Here is a 20,021-nt window from a genome sequence, read left to right on the forward strand (position 1 = left end):
TATCTTGGCCTACCTGCATATTTGTCCCTTACCCAATATTAACCTGTCCAGCATGCTATCCTAGGGACAAACCCACCTTGCCATTTTTTCAAACAGGACTTTTTGTTTTTTGTGTCCCCCCCCCCCCCCCTTCAAACTTTTATTGTCCCCATCAGAGGGCTGTGGAGTCTCTTAATGAAGTGGCCCTATATATTTCATTTCCCAAATTCTCCATGCACATTTTTCTAATGCAATTTTAATACTGTGAACTGTCACAAGGATGCTTGTAGGATGTTTTTGTTACAAAGTACTAAATCTCTTTTTTGTTTGTCCCCACAGCTACCCTCCACACCACAGGAATGGCAGTCTGTGGCTTCCCAATTTGCCCAGCGGTGGGATTTTCCAAACTGCGGTGGAGCAATAGATGGGAAACACGTCCGCATTGTGCCCCCACCCGCTCGGGGTCCTACTATTATAATTACAAGGGTTATCATAGTATTGTGTTGATGGCGGTGGTGTCGGCACAGTATGAGTTTCTATATGTGGACGGGGAAGAACGGCCGGATGTCTGATGGGGGAGTGTTCGCACGGACTGATTTCTATGATCGTCTCCAAGCTGGTGGTCTGGCATTGCCACCAGATGAAGATAATGTGGAAGGACTTCCGTTTGTGTTCCTAGCGGACGAGGCTTTCGGGCTTGGTCCTCACCTCATGCGGCCTTTTCCCCAGAGGACCCTCACCTCAGAGAGAGGAGTGTGTTTAATTTTCGGTTGGGCAGGGCTCGGAGGGTAGTCGAGAATGCCTTTGGGATACTCACCAACCGGTTCCGCCTGTTCAGGACATCGATACATCTGGCGGAATATAAATTGGACACCGTTGTATTTGCCTGCTGCATTTTGCACAACTTTTTACGCAGGCACTCCCAGACGTACCTACCCGACATCGGTTCTGAGGCAAGACTACCCTCAGATCCCCTTCCCGGGCTGGACACTGGTCGCGCTGGCTTGGCCCCCCAATCAGCTTGTAGGTACGCGACAAATATGTTGAGTACTTCATGGGTCGGGGGGCCATTGCTATGCCAGATCATATTTCTTTCTAATTCGCCCCAAAGAAAGGAATATTCTAAAAAATAATAAATAATTAGACCATTGGACTTTATACAGTTGTTTGTCATTAATGCTTTTTCTCTTTTTCTGTCTTCCTGGTTCTCTAACTAACTTCTTCAATTGTAATGCATAATTGATTTATCCACTTTTAGTAACTAACCACATTTTGCACAGTATTCACTCATCTACAACAGGGTATTGAGTCTAGAAATAAGAAGCAACTCCATTTGTAAATTTTGAGGTCAAGTATTTTAATTTTTGCTTGTTCATGACCCCAAAAATATTTTATAGTTTTTTCATTACTCCCTGCTTTTGTACCTTAGGAGTCTACAAATTTTTTTTGATTTTTTTTTTTTTTTCAGGTAATTCAACCAAAAATATTATGCAGATTATACATTTATTAACAAGTTCACTTTTTTTTTTAGCAAATATAGTTAGATTTATTGTTTACATATATATATATATTATATATATATATAGATTATTTTTTGGTGGGGTGTTTACCGCCTTTTTTTTTTTTTTTGGCATATTTTTTATGCACAAAAACAATAATTTTTTGACCATTTTTTTTGTTTTTGGTGTGTTTTTCTAAAAGTAAATTTTTCGGTGAGATTTTGGAGTCAAATCTCTACTTCACTAAATTCAGTGATTAGAGAGTTTTATAATTCTATATATATATACTTTTAAATTTTTTGGCGTTGTTTATTCTTTATGGTCTAAACTTTATAGTATCCCAAAATGTTCAACATGGTCAAAAAGTAACAAAATCCAATTCCAAAAATATAAAAACTCACAACAGCAGTCAGTCATGGTGTGCTTTCACACTGGAACACGCCAAAATTGGAAGATACACACATTCAGTGCAAACTCGCAAATGTCATTGGTTCAACAGACAAATGGCCACATGTGCTATCTGACATCATGGGTGATCAATGTCTGTGTTCTGTGGGAGCAAACCCTTCCTCTCACTACTTGAGGATGGAGGAGGGGGTTGGACCCACAAAGCACAGACATTAGATATTCTGTGATGGCAGATACACACACAGTGTGCCAACATGTGCTATCTTCAAATTTTTGGCGTATTCATTATTCAACTGTAAAAATGTTTGTGGGGGCGGGGGATGGGCGGGGGGTGTTTCAGTCTTTGACACGGCCCATCATGTCAATAATGTTTTTAAAATTAGATTCGATCACCATCATTCTTTGCCGCATATTGTCCATTTCCGTGCTGCATTCCAAAAGGACATTTGTTACATTCTGTTCCATGAGAAACATCCTTTCACGCATATTGTGCATTTCAGTGCTGCACTCCATTACCTGCTGAATAATTATAGCAGCACTTGCACGTGAAAATATTGGCACACCATCCTCCTCCCCTAAAAAAAATAAAAAAAATGGCATTTACAACATTATTTTTCGATGAGGCCTATCTACATATGTTTTTTTGAAGCAAGCTAGGGTGACACTGACCTGATGGGCTTCTCCTTTCCACCTCTTCGACATCTTCTATCACTCCTCCTTCTTCCACCACCTCCCCATCATCTTCTATCACTCCTCCTTCTTCCACCCACTTCCCCATCATCTTGGACTCCTCCTTCATCCATCAATCCACCTTCTTTCAATTCGCCAAATTGTTCTTCCGCCACTTGCCCTTCATCTGCTATAACTTCTAAGTCCAAAATTACTTCTTCCTCCTCTCTTCCTTCCTCCTTTCTTCCTTCCTCCTCTCCTTCCACATCCTCCTCTCCTTCCACATCCTCTTCTCCTTCCACATCCTCTTCTCCTTCCACATCCTCTTCTCCTTCCACATCCTCTTCTCCTTCCACATCCTCCTCCTCCTCCACATGTTGAGATGGCAGATTTTGGCCTTGTCTGGCCCTCTCTGCCTCCTCCAAATGCTGGCGACTTCTTTCCCCTGAAATAAACCAAAAAAAATGTAGACTCATCAGCACACAGATATTGGAGAGCATAAATCGCACACATTGCTTAGAAGATGCTTTCATTTAGTTACTTTTATCTTTCACCAAACCTACATTTTGCAATTACTTCTATATGGCAAGCTCTGATCCTGCCCCTTTTTAGCAAAGTGACACACATGGATGTCCCCCCTAAAACTGTATTTCTGGGAGGACCCTACAAAACCCATTTTTGATTTGGGGAGACACAGGTGCTCTGCATTGCAGATGTGAAAACATCTGCTTTATTACCACTGTTTTTAGAATGAATCCTGTTTGCCTTTCCCATTCTCATACTTTTTTTTTCTAGAACTAGCTTTTACACAATGTTTACAAACAAAGTTTTTGGCCAGTGAGCCATGTCCAGGTGTGTTGTTCCTGGAATAACCGAGCCTTTCTGAGAAACTATGTGATGTTACGTTGTTTACTAAGAACACTATTTGTAAATATGTAGTTATTTATGTCCTAAAAAATAAATGACAACATGTCTTTAAAATTACAAGCAGGCCAAGGAGGCAGATGGTGAAATATACATGGCAACACATTATTGCAGACAATCCCCCCCCCCCCCAACCCCAATATATATTTACTTACTTTTACGCCGAATTTTAAGTATTTTCTTCATCTTATGTGGCTCCCTCAATTTTAAGTCTGACCATCGTTTCCTCAGCTGTTCCTTGGACCTGGTGATCCCAAACATCCTCTGCATTCTCCTCGCCACCTTGTCCATAATATGTGCCTTTCGGCGGTTAGGGGTCTTGTATGGCCCTAATTCACCATCATAGTCCTTCTTTCGCATGATGTAAACTAACTCCACCATTTCCTGGAACCGCATATTAGTGGCTTTATATCTTCTTTGCCTTGATCGGGACGTCCCTGCCTCTGTCCCTTCACTTGTGGCATGAGAGCATCGTGCCCGCTCGTGTGACATCGCCATCTTTCCTTTCCCACAGAGATTATGGGCGTGGAAAAGATGAATTCTTACGCCATGGGCGGAGAAGAGGGCGGCGTTTAATACATACGCGGAGTGTAGAGAATGCAAACAACGTGTTTACGTCGGTTACGCGGAGAATCTTCGAGCGCATCCAGAACATACACAGTTAACGCCATATTTCCTAAACTCATTGATTAGGGGCCTCGCAAAGGTGACGAGGGCGGGGTTTAATAAATACGCGGAGTGTTTAAAAGGTTTACGCCGTGATTACGCATCTTACGCGGTAATTAGGCGAGCGTGAGAAACGAGGAGCGAGAGACAGGAAGGTAAGGAAATTAAAAATGTGATCAGCAGAGGCCTTGAAAATGTAGACACATGGGATGGGGGTTTGGGCTGTTGGTTGCACCCTTTTTAAGCTATTCTGTCTATGGGGTACCACAATGTTATTTTGGTTTCCAAATGCTTTTGGACACCTCACAAAATAGAGATGTGAACAATGCTGTACCTCATTGACAAGTTTTTGAATGGTGTATTCAGATCAGGCAAGTATTGTTCAAGTGTTGGTTGTACAGAGGTCATTAGGAAGTGTCTTTTATGTCATCCATTGTCAGGGGCAGGAGATCTACACATGAAAGAGTGCCTAGATAAAAACTGTCATTTGTAAGCATTGTTTATTTTTATATATTTAAAATATTTACTGCAATGTGAACAATGGCTCTGCATCTAGCAAATCAATGTTTGGTACAAGCAATGCGGCCGAGCTGCCAATCATTGTTTAAACAAGAGAGACTGTGTTTGTAATTAGATATAGGTAATAAATTTGAAGACACATATTAGATCAAGGTCAACGCTGATCCTTTGGAATATTTATTTTTCTGTGGTTTATGTTTTTGTAATCTAGACTCAAAAAGAAATATAATTTTTGAAAAATTACAATGGACCTCCTACAAAGCAAGGAATCTATAGAGGCCTTACTCCAAAAATATCAGGAGACGCCCATCCTGTGGAATTCCAAGCACTCTTTATATTGCAATAAAGAGGTACGAGCGGCAGCACTAGAAGAGCTAGCAAATTATATGCAAACTTGGGTGCCAGGATGCACTGCCAACATGGTGAAGGATAAACTTGCCAACCTCAGAAGCACATACAGGAGAGCATACAAAGCTAATAAAAGCAAAAAATCGGGAGCAGCAGCAAGACAAGCAAAGGAACCCAAACTGTGGTATTATAAACAGATGGCTTTTTTGCGGGACGAAATGGAAGGCAGGAAAACGATGTCGAGTCTTTCTTCCAACCTTTCCTCCATGCTACCTTCCAGCGGACCTTCCCCAGATGACCACAGCCCTGCAGAGTCGGAGGAAGAGGGCCTGGCTGACAGAGATGCAGATCTGCCACCCTTCGATGAGGAGGTATAGTAGTTTCCTCTATATTTCTGGCGTAAATAATTCTTGGTGGATTAATGATTAGATATTGTAAAAAAAAAACCAAGCTGGGAAAAAGCAAAAAAAAAGGTGTTCAGACAAATAGGTGTCAGAGATGACAACTGCAGGGGTCAGAAGTAGAGTGTATTCAAGTAATAATGAACAGAAAATACAAAACGAAAAACATGAAAATGAGTGTGGTTTTATTAAGCGAAATTGTAAAAATGTCCTTTTTTTTCCACACAGGAAGAAGAGATCAGCCAGGAGGTGGCAGATCCTCAGGTGTCTGTCAGCCAGGAGGAGGCCGGGGTCAGTGGCAGCCAGGAGGAGGCCGGGGTCAGTGGCAGCCAGGAGGAGGCCGGGGTCAGTGGCAGCCAGGAGGAGGCCGGGGTCAGTGGCAGCCAGGAGGAGGCTGGGCCCAGTGGCCTGCAGCAGGTCCACCCGGCCAGGAGAACCACCACCAGCCAGTCTTCTCCCCCCCAGGTGAGGCCATCAGGCCGAAGGAGGCAGTTGAGGCCTGTGGAGGAGGCAAGCCTCCGCATGATCCAGGAGGCAAGCGCCATCATGAGGGCCCCCCTCAACCCCACAGAGGCCTTCAGTGCCTCATTGGCCCATGATTTAAATGAAGGGGAGGAGGACCAGAGAAGACTGGCAAAGGCCCTGATGAACCAGGTCCTTTGGTGGATGCAGAGGGGCCTGCTGACCCCAGACACTGGGCTATGTGACCCGGCCCGGCTTGCGGAACACCATCCTCCTGCTGCCACATCAACCCCACCTGCAAGACCCCGTGTTCGATCCGCTGGAAGGCTGCCTGGAGGGAAGGCTGGAAAGAGGAGGAAACGTTGATTTTCTGCCTTCCATTTCCTTCCACATAAAGGACATCTTGTTTGTACTACCACAGTTTGGGTTCCTTTGTTTGTGTGCTGCTGCTTCATATTTTTGTGTTTGGCTCCTGAGGCTTGGAAGTTTATCCTTCACCATGTTGGAAATGCAAGTTTGCATATAGTTTGCTATCTATTCTAGTGCTGCCGTTCTTTTTATTTTTTGTGATGACATTTGCCTGAATAAAAGGCTTTTTGCTTTCATTTGAAAACATGTCTATTGTTTGTTATACTGTGGGGATTATTAGGCAGCAAACCTTTAATAAATATACAATGGGTAATTTACAAAGGACACACTCCTTGGGGGGGGGGGGGACATTTGGTGTGCCAACATGGTTTAATATTCTCTAATGAAACACCAAAAAATAAAAATAAAAAAAAAAATTGAAAAAAACATGTAAAAAAAAAATATTTTAAATGGTGACATAACTAGAAACAACAAAAAAAAAAAAATATATGCACATTCCTTTACAAAAATGACTACTATAAATTATGGAGGACCACCAACCAAAACACACGTCTGGCATAGAAAACATTATTAAAGGATTACATCACAAGCAAGAAATGTGACATTTCAGTATGGGACAACTCTATTGAAATTGCATCAGCAAGAGAACGGGGTTATTCTAGCAAGAGAAGAATTAATAAAACGAGGCTTGAAAATGTGGTTTAGTGCGCCTTTTTAAGACATTGTTCTCTTGCTAGAATAAAAGGTTTCTAATGACGAATGTGCCATATCCCAAACAAACGCGAGTTTTACCTGAACGAGCGCTCCCGTCTCCTCATTTGGACTGAGCATGCGCGGGGTTTTTGTACGCTGCTTTTGTGTACAGACGACCGAACATGTCTGACGGACACGATTCCAGCAGACTGTTTTAAAGCAAGACCAGGAAACAGTTGTTCGTTGGAAAACGGTCTGGCCGACGATTGTTTGCTGGAATCCTGTACGTTACTGCCTACACACGAACGAACATGTCCGCTGAAACTGGTCCGCGGACCAGTTTCAGCAGACATGTTTGGTCGTGAGTACGGGGCCTGAGATGCAGCCATGCCCTTTTGCCTTTGGAAGAAGAAAAAGGAAGTGCTGGGAAATGTAGTCCAGTGAAGTAAAGTTAATGGACGGTAACCTGTCATGGACACTTATGCCGCGTACAGACGGTCGTTTTTTGTGATGAAAAAAAACGACGTTTTTGAAAACGTCATTTAAAATGACCGTGTGTGGGGAAAACGTCATTTTATGTCTTCTGAAAAACGACAAAAAAAAAATTCGAACATGCTCGAATTTTTTGTGTCGTTTTTCAAAACGTCGTTTTTGACCGTGTGTAGCAAAAAACGACGTTTTTACACCCGTGCATGCCCAGAAGCTAGTTATGAAGCAAGCTTCAATGGAAAAAAGTGGTGAAACGTAACCTCGCTTTGCTAGAGCATTGTGCAAAAACGATGGTGTGTAGGCAACTTCGTCTTTGAAAATGATGTTTCAAAAACGTTGTTTTATTTCATGATTTAAACCGTCGTTTTTGAAACATCACAAAAAACGACCGTCTGTACGCGGCATTAGGGGTGTACTCACTTTTGTTGCCAGCGGTTTAGATATTAATGGCTGTGTGTTGAGTTATTTCGAGGGGAAAGCAAATTTACACTGTTATACAAGCTGTAAACTCACTATTTTAAATTGTAGAAAATTGTAATTTCTTCAGAAAGGATATACATGAAAAGATATAATAAAATAATTACAAAAATGTGAGGGGTGTACTCACTTTTGTGGGATACTATATATGGCCGCTAACTCCACCCATTACATCACAAGAGGAAGGTTTTCTGTAAAAGAGGCCTAACGCACAACTACATATACCGTACCACATTATATTAGGAAGAGAGCCATCCAGTGGCAGACAAAGTAACTGCACCAGTGTTTCATCAGATATGGCGACCCGTCAGAACTGATAACAGGAGTGAGTTCCGTCACCACCATCTTGCTACACCCCGCACTCCTCCATAGTAATGATACGAGAAGGGGAAGGCGGACATCTTGTTACACCCACCGAAGTTTTGCATTTTACACTTATATTTAACAGTAAAGTGAGTTTATATACTGAAATTTAGTACTTAGAACTGACTGTTATGATATTGAATTTTAAAAGCAGCGGCATTCCTGCTCATCTCACAGGTTTGTTAATCTGACCAAAGTTTACTGCTTTTAAAATTCAATGTCTAACCAGTCAGACAGACTTCTTATGCCGCGTACAGACGGTCACTTTATGCGATGTAAAAAAACGACGTTTTTAAAAACGTCAATTTCATTGACCGTGTGTGGGGGAAAACGTCGTTTTATGTCTTGTAAAAAACGACAAAAAAAAATTGAAGCATGCTTCAATTTTATGTGTCGTTTTTCAAAACGTCGTTTTTTGTGTCACAGAAATTGACCGTGTGTAGCAAAAAACAACGTTGAAAACGACGTTTTTGAACCCGCGCATGCCCAGAAGCTAGTTATGAAGCGAGCTTCAATGGAAAAAACGTGGTGAACGTAACCTCGCTTTGCTAGAGCATTGTGAAAAAACGATAGTGTGTAGGCAACGTCGTTTTTGAAAATTGAAGTTTCAAAAACGTCGTTTTTTATTTCACAGAAAACGTAGTTTTTTTACATCGCATAAAACGACCGTCTGTACGCGGCATAAGTGCTGTGTTTCACTATATAAACTCACTTTCCTGTAAAAAATAAGTGTAAAATAGAAAACTCTGGTGTGTGTAACAAGATGTCCGCTTTCCCCCTTCTCAGAGTATCCTTACTATGGAGGAGTGCGGGGTGTAGCAAGATGGCGGTGACGGAACGTCCCTTCCATTACCAATTCTGACAGGTCGCCAAATCTGCCGAAACACCTGCAAACACATAGCCTGGTCACAGTTCTATGCTAAAATCACCTCTGACACAACAAACTGACTTCTCCATTTGTACCCAAGGATCTGTTTTTTATTATACAGAATTTAACTATGGGTGAGTGTCTGCAGTAAAATTGAGCAATATTATCACAAAGTTAAAATCTATGAAAGGTGCACAGTTTACAAAGCAAAATGGAAATGATCTCAATTTCTAGACTAGAAAAAGCCTGCTCTCTAACACACGTACAGAGCAAGTATGATAAGTAAGGTAAAGTTGGTTGACCCACTGAATATTAAAGTACAAATGATGTATGCAGTCATTTCTTCTTTTCTTTGTATTAAACAGCTACATGGGTTGGTGGTGCCTATATAAATGGAACAGCAGAGATCGTCTATCTTCCTACAAGAGGACTCGCCTGGGTTCATGCTCCATTGGGCTTTGCAGCAACATTTATTATTGGTGAGCAAAGGTTGTCTATTTTTCTTTTGTTTCTCCTTAGTTAAGATATACAGTAGGTCTATGCATGCATCATACATACTAGGGGGAGTACAACTGGGGTGATCTGTAGTGGAGAAGGATCTGGGGGTTTTGGTAGATCATAAGCTCAATAATGGCATGCAATGCCAAGCTGCGGTTTACAAAGCGAACAAAGTTCTTTCTTGTATTAAGAGAGGTATGGACTGCAGAGAGAGAGATCTAATTTTGCCCCTGTTCAAATCATCTGGAATATGCAGTTCAGGTTTGGGCCCCAGTTCTTAAAAAGGATGTCAGGGAACTGGAGAAAGTGCAGAGAAGGGCAACCAAACTGATAAGAGGCATGGAGGAGCTCAGCTATGAGGAAAGATTAGAGGAACTGAATTTATTCTCTCTTGAGAAGAGGAGAATAAAGGGGGGGGATATGATCAACATGTACAAATATATAAGAGGTCCATATAGTGAACTTGGTGTTGAGTTATTCACTTTACAGTCAACACAAAAGACAAGGGGGCACTGTTTACGTCTAGAGGAAAAAAAAAATAATCTCCAAATACGGAAAGGTTTCTTCACAGTAAGAGCTGTGAAAATGTGGAACAGACTCCCTGCAGAGTATGTACAGTACATAATATAACTGGGTACTAACATTTATAGGTAGAGTTGATCCAGGGAAAATCCGATTGCCTCTCGGGGGATCAGGAAGGATTTTTTTCCCCTGCTGTAGCAAATTGGATCATGCTTTGCTGGTTTTTTTTTGCCTTCCTCTGGATCAACTGTGGGTATAGAATTGGGTATATTGGATTGTACGATATTTTTTATTTTATTTTTATGGTGGAACTGGATGGACTTGTGTCTTTTTTCAACCTGACTGTAACTATTTTAGAATTTAAATCTCCCCAGCTTCATTCTTGACCCCTATTCTAAACTTAAATCCCTACCCAGGTGGCTACTAACCTCTTTCCAATGGCAGTATTGGAAAACCTTGGTGCAGAAATCGTGACCAATGCACCCATACCTGCACATTTACCATACCTGGGAGTTCTTTGGATCTCTCCGGGAGTGTCCGGCTAAATAATTTGTCTGCCATTTCCCTAGGCTGGCTAGAGTTTAATACAGCTCAGCTGTTATTAGGCTGATAAAAGTAATGACAACAGCATCACCACGCCACATACATCCATTTTTTATTTTTTATTTTTACATACATACATTTTTTTAAGAACAGGCTCCATTTACTGCAGCAGCACGTGGTTCTTCATGCAGTCCTGGAAAAAATTGCCAGTTATACAAAAGAGGAGAATTTATGGGATTTTAACTGTGCTAATTTTACAACAATATTTTTATAGAAAATATTTATTGAAAAATGTAAGACATATTCAAAGGTGAATATCTGAATCATACAGTACAGTTGAAAGTGCAGACGGATTTGTTCTCTACATGTTTCGCCACGAGTAGTAGCTTCCTCAGAAGAATTTATTTATCAGGCACTGTAAACACTAGAAATGGAAAGAGATCTTTTAGAAAACATAATATAAGACATAATGGTAATACAATCCAAATATATACCGTATTTATCGGGGTATTGCGCGCTCCGGCGTATAGCGTGCACCCCTAATTTTGACCCTAAAATCCTGTAAAAAAACATTTTATTACATTTTACTACTTACAGTTTTGGTGTCTTGCCCGGCGTCCATCGGCGGCCTCTTCTGGTTCGGCGTCCGTCTGTGGCCTCGGTGGTGTTCTCCCTGCCTCTCCCGCGCTGTCTTCATGTCGAATCCCCGCTTCCCGCGCTCAGTTTGAAGCCTCCGCCGACGTATACCGAGCGCAGTACACTCGGGTATATTCGGCCAGGCTCGGCTTCTCACTCATAAACGTCACAGAGCGTGACTACGAGCGAAGCCGAGCCTGGCCGAATGTACCCGAGTGTACTGCGCTCAGTATATGTCGGCGCAGGCATTCAAACACGACGCGGGAAGCGGGTATCGGAGTATATCGTGCACCCACGATTTTGCCCTGATTTTCAGGGCAAAAAAGTATGCGATATACGCCGATAAATATGGTAAACATACAGTATTGTTGTTATTTTCCTGTATTGGCTAAGAACACACTGTCAAATTATATCCAAATTCATAGGAGTTACCTGTATATTCAATAGTAGCTAATAAAATATGTTATCTTTGAGGCAGCAGAGTCATAGGGTACAATGAAAGGGATCATCTGGTGCAACCATAGATGGGGATGTATCTATATACACACAGAACCCGTTTAATTTTCCACCTAGGCTGGGGAGACAAGAACCAATTGATTGATTTTCAATAAATAATATTTTCTATAAAAATCTTGTTGTAAAATTTGCACCTTTTAAAATCCCATAAATTTTCCTCTTTTGTATAATGTTCTTATTAGGGGATGTGGTGTTGGTCTAACTTTAGATGAAAAGCAATAATTTTTCTCCAGTTGCTGTCTCCCTGCTCCAGAAAGGAAGGAATGTGGTTGGGGGGGGGGGCGGGGCGTGAATGAGCTACAATATTCTCACTTTTATTTTCACCATTTATTACACTGTTGCACATTTGTTGCCCACCAGGGCCGTAGATAAGGGGGTACAAACAAATGGCCACTGCCTCTGCCTATTACTGGCCTTCAAAGCAAGGAGCACCTGGAAGGGCAATGCATGTAAAGCAAAACCAAAGAAAATTCCCAGCTCAACTTCATAGCCAGCCTGCTACCAACCAAATTATCCTGTCAGTTCGCTTTAAAAAAAAAAGGTGTTTACTTAGCACCCATTTGCAAATACATGCGTAAGCTGCGACAAGGCACCCCACTATTATCCACAGTCCTATCTCTATACATTTTTGAGAGCCTCCACAGTGGAAGCACATGCATAATGGATAGGAAGAGAGCAGGTGAGCCTGGAAGGAGCCCACCCCTCCTTAAAGGCACAGGGGCACACTGGACACCCATCACACATCATGTGGGCAGGGAGGGTGATTGGCAGGGGGGCAATTACTGGAACTGATCCACTGTATGACTCTCTCTGCAGCAGCTAAAATCTGAATTCTTCTCCACTCCCGCCTGCCAGCTTTCAGCTGCTGCGGAGAGAGCCATACAGGGGATCGGTTACAGTAATCCCCCGCCACAATGATCACCCGCCCTGTGATCCATACATTTCACTCTACTGTCCAGGCCCACCTCTGTGGTGCTTCCGGCTTCCCTCCTCTCCTTCCTGTGGGCATTGTAAGCACACAATAGGATCCTTCAGGATGGAGGGTGGGGGAGGGGTTCGGTAAATATGTAGTTTAACAGGCTCTTCCTTTCGTGAATGAACCAATCACTCATTGTGTTCATTCATAAATGAAGCATAATGAACTGTGTATATATGGGGGGCTGTCATGTTGGCTGTATGGGGCCTGTGGTATCTAACTGCAGCCCTGCTGTCCACATATTGTCATGATTACCCATTCATTGACTGCCCTGTCTTTTATCACAATTGCCCATTGGCTGCCCTCACGGTCATGGTTGCTTGCTTGTTGTCCACATACTGTATTGTCACAATTTTCTGTTTGATGCCCACACATTAACACAATGACATTTTTGGTTTTGAACTGAATACAGCTCTTACTAGTTATTTTCTTTGACAGTTAAAATAAATTGAATTGCCTCCCTTTGTGATCACTTTAGGCTCTTTGTCATATTTCTGTTCGATATTCCAGCTTCAGGGAGTGCTTGTTAGAAAGAGACCTTCACCAGGAGGTTGTCGATAAACATCTTTGATAATAGAAAGACATGATAGGGTTAGAGAGTCAAGGTCCTAGATTGTGTTCCACTAACATTGGAAAATCTTTTATCACATCGATGTAGCAGCAGAATTAATTTGTTTTGTTTCCTTGTACTGTACATGATCTAAATAGATTTTTCTCTAAAGTAGAACCTGGCAGGTTGCCAGGACAACTACTACTTCTTTCTGTACAAACGGTTCAATTCTTCAGATCGTTAATTCTTTTAACATCAGAATGGCAGACATGAAATAAGATTTCTTCCACAGGACAGCAAAGAGATAAAAAAAATTGGTTTCATTAAAGTCCTTTGTTGAAGTTTTTGTCCCTGTTGAAGACATTGTGCACACTTCCCATCCCAGTGAATGCACAGAGAGGATCCCCCCAATCTGGAAGATACCAATAAAAACTTACCAGAAGCTCTAACCCTTCTCTACTCTATTCATATCATTTGTCTTTCTTTCTTTTATTTTCTTTCTTTCTTTCTCTCTCTCTCTCCCTCCCTGCAGCGATCTTTATTTATTTATTTCTCTCTCCCTCCATCTCCTACTTTCTCCCTCCCTCCATCTCTTTCTTTCTTTCTTTCTTTCTCGCTCTTTCTCCTTCCCTCCATCTCTTTTTTTTTTCTCTTTCTCTGTCTCCCTTTCTCTCTTTCTTCCTTTCTTTCTTTCTCTCTCTCTCACCCATCCCTCTTTCTTTCTTTCTTTCTTCCCCCTTCTCTTTTTCTTTCTCTCTCTCTCTTTCTTTCTTTCTCTCTTTCTTTCTCCCTCTCTCTTTTTCTTTCTCTCACCCTTTCTATCTCTCTCTTTCTTTCTTCTTTCTCTCTCACCCATCCATCTTTCTTTCTTTCCCTCTCCCTCTTTTTCTTTCTCTCTCTCTCTCTCTCCCTTTCTTTCTTTCTTTCTTTCTTTCTTTCTTTCTTTCTTTCTTTCTTTCTTTCTTTCTTTCTTTCTTTCTTTCTTATTTCTTTCTCTCTCCCGCTCTCTTTTTATTTCTTTCCCTCTCTTTCTTTCTCTCCCTCACTTTCTTTACCTCTCTCGGACTAATTGAAAAACCCCTTTTCCAGTAACTGTTTGTTCGTCTCATCCCTGTAACCTTAAATAAAGACACTGACAACAGCTTATCTTTGAGTGGACGTGGGGGTCGGCCACAGCTTTATTTTGGTAAATCATAACTTGAACTTTGTTAACCTTTATTAACCTCTCATAGGTTGTTCACCAGGGGGAAGCAACCAGCCAGCCGCCGGCCTAAGCCGACGGGCATAATAGCCTTCCACCTCTCCTTTCCATAACTTTATTCTCCTGTACCGCCCGCTGTGACTTCACAAATAACCAATAGAAATACTCTCATATACCAATGCAAATTAAAACCAGGGCCTGTAAGGCCAACGACAAATCACCCGTAAAAACATAAAGGTATATTAGAATTTCAATCATTTCCGTCTTTGTTTTTTTTGTTTTTTTTTTATACATTTATGTAATCTCAATGATCTACTTTGTTTTTTTTTGTTTTGTTTTTTTTAAAAGGAGGTTACAAACGTAAAAGAAAACAAATTAGTAGCTCCAGAAAAATAGGGGCGGGAGGGCGGGGAGCTTTCCTCTGCTGGCGCTGCTTCAGGTAAGAGGAAGTAGGGAGGGAGGGATCCCTCCTTAAGACACCTCTGGCCCACCTCCTAAACACTTGCCCCTTTACCTGCCGTCTAATTGGTCCTTGGCTGGCCTATGGGGGGCCTGCATCTACGCAAGGGAGGGGGAGGGAGTGAGCTCACTATTAACCCCTTCTGCAATCCCTGACCTCTTCAACTAGTCCGTGGCACCTAGCCCTAATTGGCCCGGTGCCAACCATTCTCTCTCTTTTTATTTCTCTCTCTTTCTTCATTTCTCTATTTTTTTATTTCTCTCTTTCCCTTTCTCTCTCTTTCTCTCCCTCCCTTTATCTCTCTTTCTTCCTTTCTTTACCTCTCCCCCCTCTCTCTCTCGCTCTCCCTCTCTCTTCCCTTTTCTCTCTCTCGTCTTTATTTTCCTGTCTCCCTTTCTCTCTCCCTTTCTCTCTCTCTTTAGCTGTCTTCCTTTCTCTCTATTTCTCTGTCTCCTTTCTCTCTCTGTCTCCCTTTCTCTCTCTTTCTCTGACTCCCTTTCTCTCTTTTTCTCTGTTTGCCTTTCTTTCTCTCTCTCTCTCCCTTTCCCTCTCTTTCTCTGCCTCCTTTCTCTCTCTTTCTCTATCTCCTTTTCTCTCTCTCTCTCTCTGTCTCCCTTTCTCTCTCTTTCTCTGGCGCCCTTTCTCTCTCTCTCTCTTGAGTGAGTGAGTGAAAAACTTATATAGCGCAACACATGCAAACTGAATCACCTCTGGACGCTGTATTCATTCCATGAGTAAAACTTTTTGACCTCAGGAGAGATGGGTTTTAATCTTTCTTCTGAAGGCCAAGTGGTTCAACTCCAATCGGATGGCGGTTGGTAGAGCGTTCCACAATCTATTTCCTTTGGACTTGTATCTGTCTTTCTTTCTCTCTCTTTCTCTGTCTCCCTTTCTCTCTCTTTCTCTGTCTCCCTTTCTCTCTCTTTCTCTGTCTCCCTTTCTCTCTCTCTGTCTCCCTTCATCTCTCTTTCTTTGTCTCCCGTTCTCTCTATTTCTGTCTCCCTTTCTCTCTCTTGCTTTCTCTGTCTCCTCTTTCTTCCTTCCTTCCTTTCTTTCTCACTCATTCCTCTTACTCTCTCTCCCTCACTTTTTCTTTCTCTCTCCCCTTTCTTTCTTTCTGTTTTTCGCTCTCTCCCTCTCTCTTTTTCTCTCTCTCCCTTTCCTTTTTTATTTTTCTTTCTTTCTCTCCCCCTTTTTTCTTTCTCTTCCTTCCTTTCTTTCTCTCTCACCAATCCCTCTTTCTTTCTTTCTTTCTTTCTTTCTTTCTTTCTTTCTTTCTCTCCCCTAATTTTTTCTTTCTCTCCCTTCATTTTTTCTTTCTCTCTCCCCTTTCTTTCTCTTTCTCTCCCTCTCTATTTTTCTCTCTATCCCTTTCTTTCTTTTTTCTTTCTCTCTCCCTCACTCTCTACCTTTTTCTTTCTCTTCCTTCCTTTCTTTCTCTTTCACCCATCCCTCTTTCTTTCTTTCTCTCGCCTCACTTTTTCTTTCTTTCTCTCTTTCTTTCTTTTTTTCTCTCTCTCTCCCTCTTTCTTTCTCTCCCTTTCTCCCACCCCCATTCTCAGACTATTTAATCTACCCTGTGAAAGAAAACATGCTTTTACTTTCCTTGCTTCTGAAACCACTCCGGTCCTGTTACATGATCAAGTCCCAGCACCGGCTTCATAGTAGAGGAGGGGCACCCGACAACTAATGCCCCATAGTACGTCTATGGGTGATGTCACTGCACTGGAATTTGCAGCCATTGTCGGCGTTCTGTTGTCCACACTGAAGCCACTACTGGAGAGATCATTTGACTGGACCAGGGTGGCTTCAGAAAAGCTAAGTATAAGCATCTTTTTTTTCACAGGTTAGATAGAATAGTCTTGGGGGTGGGAAAAGGTTTAGCCATACCTCCCAACTTTTTAAAATTACACCTATCAGCAAAAGTATGCAGGCATAGGACACACCACTTGCCACGCCCCCTTAAAGGAGAATTGTACATAAACAAGATTGGTTAAACCCACAAGTGCTTTTTTTTACCACTACTATTCCTTTACATTGGCTTATGGAATTTACATATGCAGCAATTTAGAAATCAGATGAAAGGTTTAGCTGTGAAAAACACTTTTTGATAGATAAAAAGTGCATTTTATATACATCTATATAGATCAGACCAAAATGAGGGACAAATGAGGAGGAATGAGGGACAGAGGGACATTGCTCCAAATCAAGGACAGTCCTTTGAAATCAGGGACAGTTGGGAGCTATGGTTTAGCCTTAGTTAGATTTTGACTGAACTTCCACTTCAACTGCATCTGAGCACCATAAACCGAATACACAATTTAATGAATTAAAAATTTTCAGCGCAAACTCGCCCATCCATCCATGTCTCCATACTTTATTTTCATAAGAAATCACTTTGAAAAACACCCCCTGGCATTTGTAGAAGTGACCATCTTGAGTAAGAGAAGAACATTCATGTAGCATTTACTTCCAGGAATCCATATGCACTTAGCTCGGGCATGCAGGTGTTTTGTCAGATTTGGCGACCCCTCAGATATTGTAACAGAAGTGATGCTCCGACGCCGCCATCTTGCTACACCCTGCACTCGTCCACAGTTATGTGTTTCCCTTAAATTGTAAGCTCCTTGAGGGTAGGGACCGATGTACAATGTATATGTAAAGCGCTGCATAAATTGACAGCGCTATATAAGTATCTAAATAATAATAATAATAATAATAATAATGTCGCATACACACGGTTGGAATTTCCGATGGAAAAAGTCTGATGGGAGCTTTATATCAGATATTCGCCCCATGTGACTTTTCCCATCGGAATTTCCAATGGACTTTAGATAGAGAGCAGGGTCTCTATTTTTCCGTCAGAAATTCAGACAAAGTTTTGCCCGGTCTAAAGTCCAACCGTGTATACGCGGTATAAGGATACAGTGAGAAGGCGGTAAGCGGACATCTTGTTACACCCATCGGAGTCTTGCATTTCACAGTTATTTTTATGAGTAAATTGAGTTTATATAGTGAATTACACTATTTAAAAATCTGTCTAAATTTTTAGATGTTTAATTTTAACCACACCAGCCTCAGAAGATTTGAGCCCCTTCCTGACCAGAGCACTTTTTACAATTTGATTGCAAATTTGATCGCACATGGCTGACGCGCATCGAGTCCCCCGCCGTGAAGTGTGCGCACCCTCTGGTGGCCAAAAAAGGGAAGGACGTACACATACGGGATTTCGCCCAAGGGAGCCATTCTGCCCCACGTAAATACACGTGAGCCTGTCGTGAACCAGTTAAAAGCAGCGGGTTGCTAATCTGACAGAACACCGCTGCTTAGAAAAACCGACATCAAAAAAGTCTTATGGATTAAAAAATAATGATTTTCACTGCATAAGCTGAGTTTACTGTTAAAAGTAAGTGTGAAATGCAAGACTCCGGTGGGTGTAACAAGATGTCTGCTTGCCTCCTTGCCTCCTTCTCACTGTATCCTTACTGTGGACGAGTGCGGGGTGTGGCAAGATGGCGGCGTCAAAACGTCACTTCCGTTATAAAATCTGAGGGGTTGCCTAATGTGCCTAATGTGACGAGGGTGTGCTTTTTTACCCCTCCTCCAGATGAAATGTCAATGTCAATGTCAAAAAAATTTCAAAGATGAGTCCTAGGATGCATAGGCCAGTGATGGCGATCCTTGGCACCCCAGATGTTTTGGAACTACATTTCCCATGATGCCCAAATACACTGCAGAGTGAATGAGCATCATGGGAAATGTAGTTCCAAAACATCTGGGATGCCAAGGTTCGCCATCACTGACCTAGGCCAAAAACCTATAAGCAACTGAAGAAATGTATAAAACAATGTTTTAAAATAAGTAAATATAACATACTTTCCTATCTATTTACTAAAGCTAGCAGCATAAGGTCTAAAAATAGTTAATGTCGATTGAAAGAATTTAGTTCCACTTTAAAAGTAAATATATATTATATACCGGTAGGTTCGTTTTTCCTATGTATAGAATAGTACATGCTGACATTTCAAGTCTTTTCTCTATAGTCAGATGCTCTAGCATTTTCTTATATGTCCAGCTGTTTCATTGGCTGTTGTTCAGTAACTGAAAAGAATCACCGCAAGGTTTTCTGCAAAGCAAGATAAAAAGTGATTCTCTGTCTTTATGATTTTGTGTAGATCAATTTAAGCCAATAAGTTTATTTTAGAATTGATACATGCTTCATTCTTCCAGAGTGGTGGAGGTGGAAGTTCTGGGAGTCTGGAGGGAATATATATGTGTGTGTGTGTATATATATATATGTACATATATGTGTATATATATATATATATATATATATCTCAAAAGGGATACGACGGTGTATCTCAAGATACACCGTCGTATCTCTGTTTTTGGCCCCGGGTATCTATGCGTCTGATTCCTAGAATCATTTACGCATAGATACGGCGTAGATCCGACAGGTGTAAGTCACTTACACCATCGGATCTTAGATGTAATTCTACGCTGGCCGCTAGGTTGCGTTTACGTTGAGTTCTCATTTGACTATGCAAATGAGCCTGATACGCCGATTCCCGAACGATTTTGCACCGCCTCATCGTCGTTTATGTCGTTTCCGTACTATATGAGGGGTAACCTTACGTCAGTCCGCCGTATGCCATGTTAAGTATGGCGTTGGGTCAGCGTCGTCTTTTTCCATCGTTTCCGTTGTTTTACTAAGTCGTTCGCGAATAGGACTTTACGTCAATGACGCTCACGTCGGCTTCATTGACATTTTCCATCGGGAGCTGGAGCATGCGCACTGGGCTATTTTTACGGCCGGCGCATGCACAGTTCGATCGGGCGGGGGCGCGCTTAATTTAAATACAAGCCGCCCCCTTTGAATTACGCGGCCATACGCCAGGCCATTTAAACTACGCCGCCGCAAATTGCGGAGCAAGTGCTTGGAGAATACGGAACTTGCTTCAGTAAGTTGTGGCGGCGTAGTGTAA

At 41.9% G+C, this 20,021-nt stretch overlaps 1 protein-coding gene across 3 annotated transcripts in view; it reads left to right on the plus strand.

Moving 5' to 3' along the window:
- Nucleotides 1-20,021, plus strand: part of LOC120928991 (high affinity choline transporter 1-like) — an 80,728-nt gene that overhangs the window by 26,572 nt on the left and 34,135 nt on the right. For 2 of the 3 annotated variants that reach the window (XM_040340154.1, XM_040340153.1), the window contains exon 2: nt 9,500-9,623. In XM_040340154.1, the coding sequence (XP_040196088.1) occupies nt 9,527-9,623 (97 nt within the window). In that variant the 5' untranslated portion in view covers nt 9,500-9,526. The remainder of the gene's footprint in view (nt 1-9,499; nt 9,624-20,021) is intronic. The other variant, XM_040340152.1, reaches the window with a different exon arrangement.

Source organism: Rana temporaria, chromosome 2 (assembly GCF_905171775.1).
Source record: "Rana temporaria chromosome 2, aRanTem1.1, whole genome shotgun sequence".
NCBI lineage: Eukaryota > Metazoa > Chordata > Amphibia > Anura > Ranidae > Rana > Rana temporaria.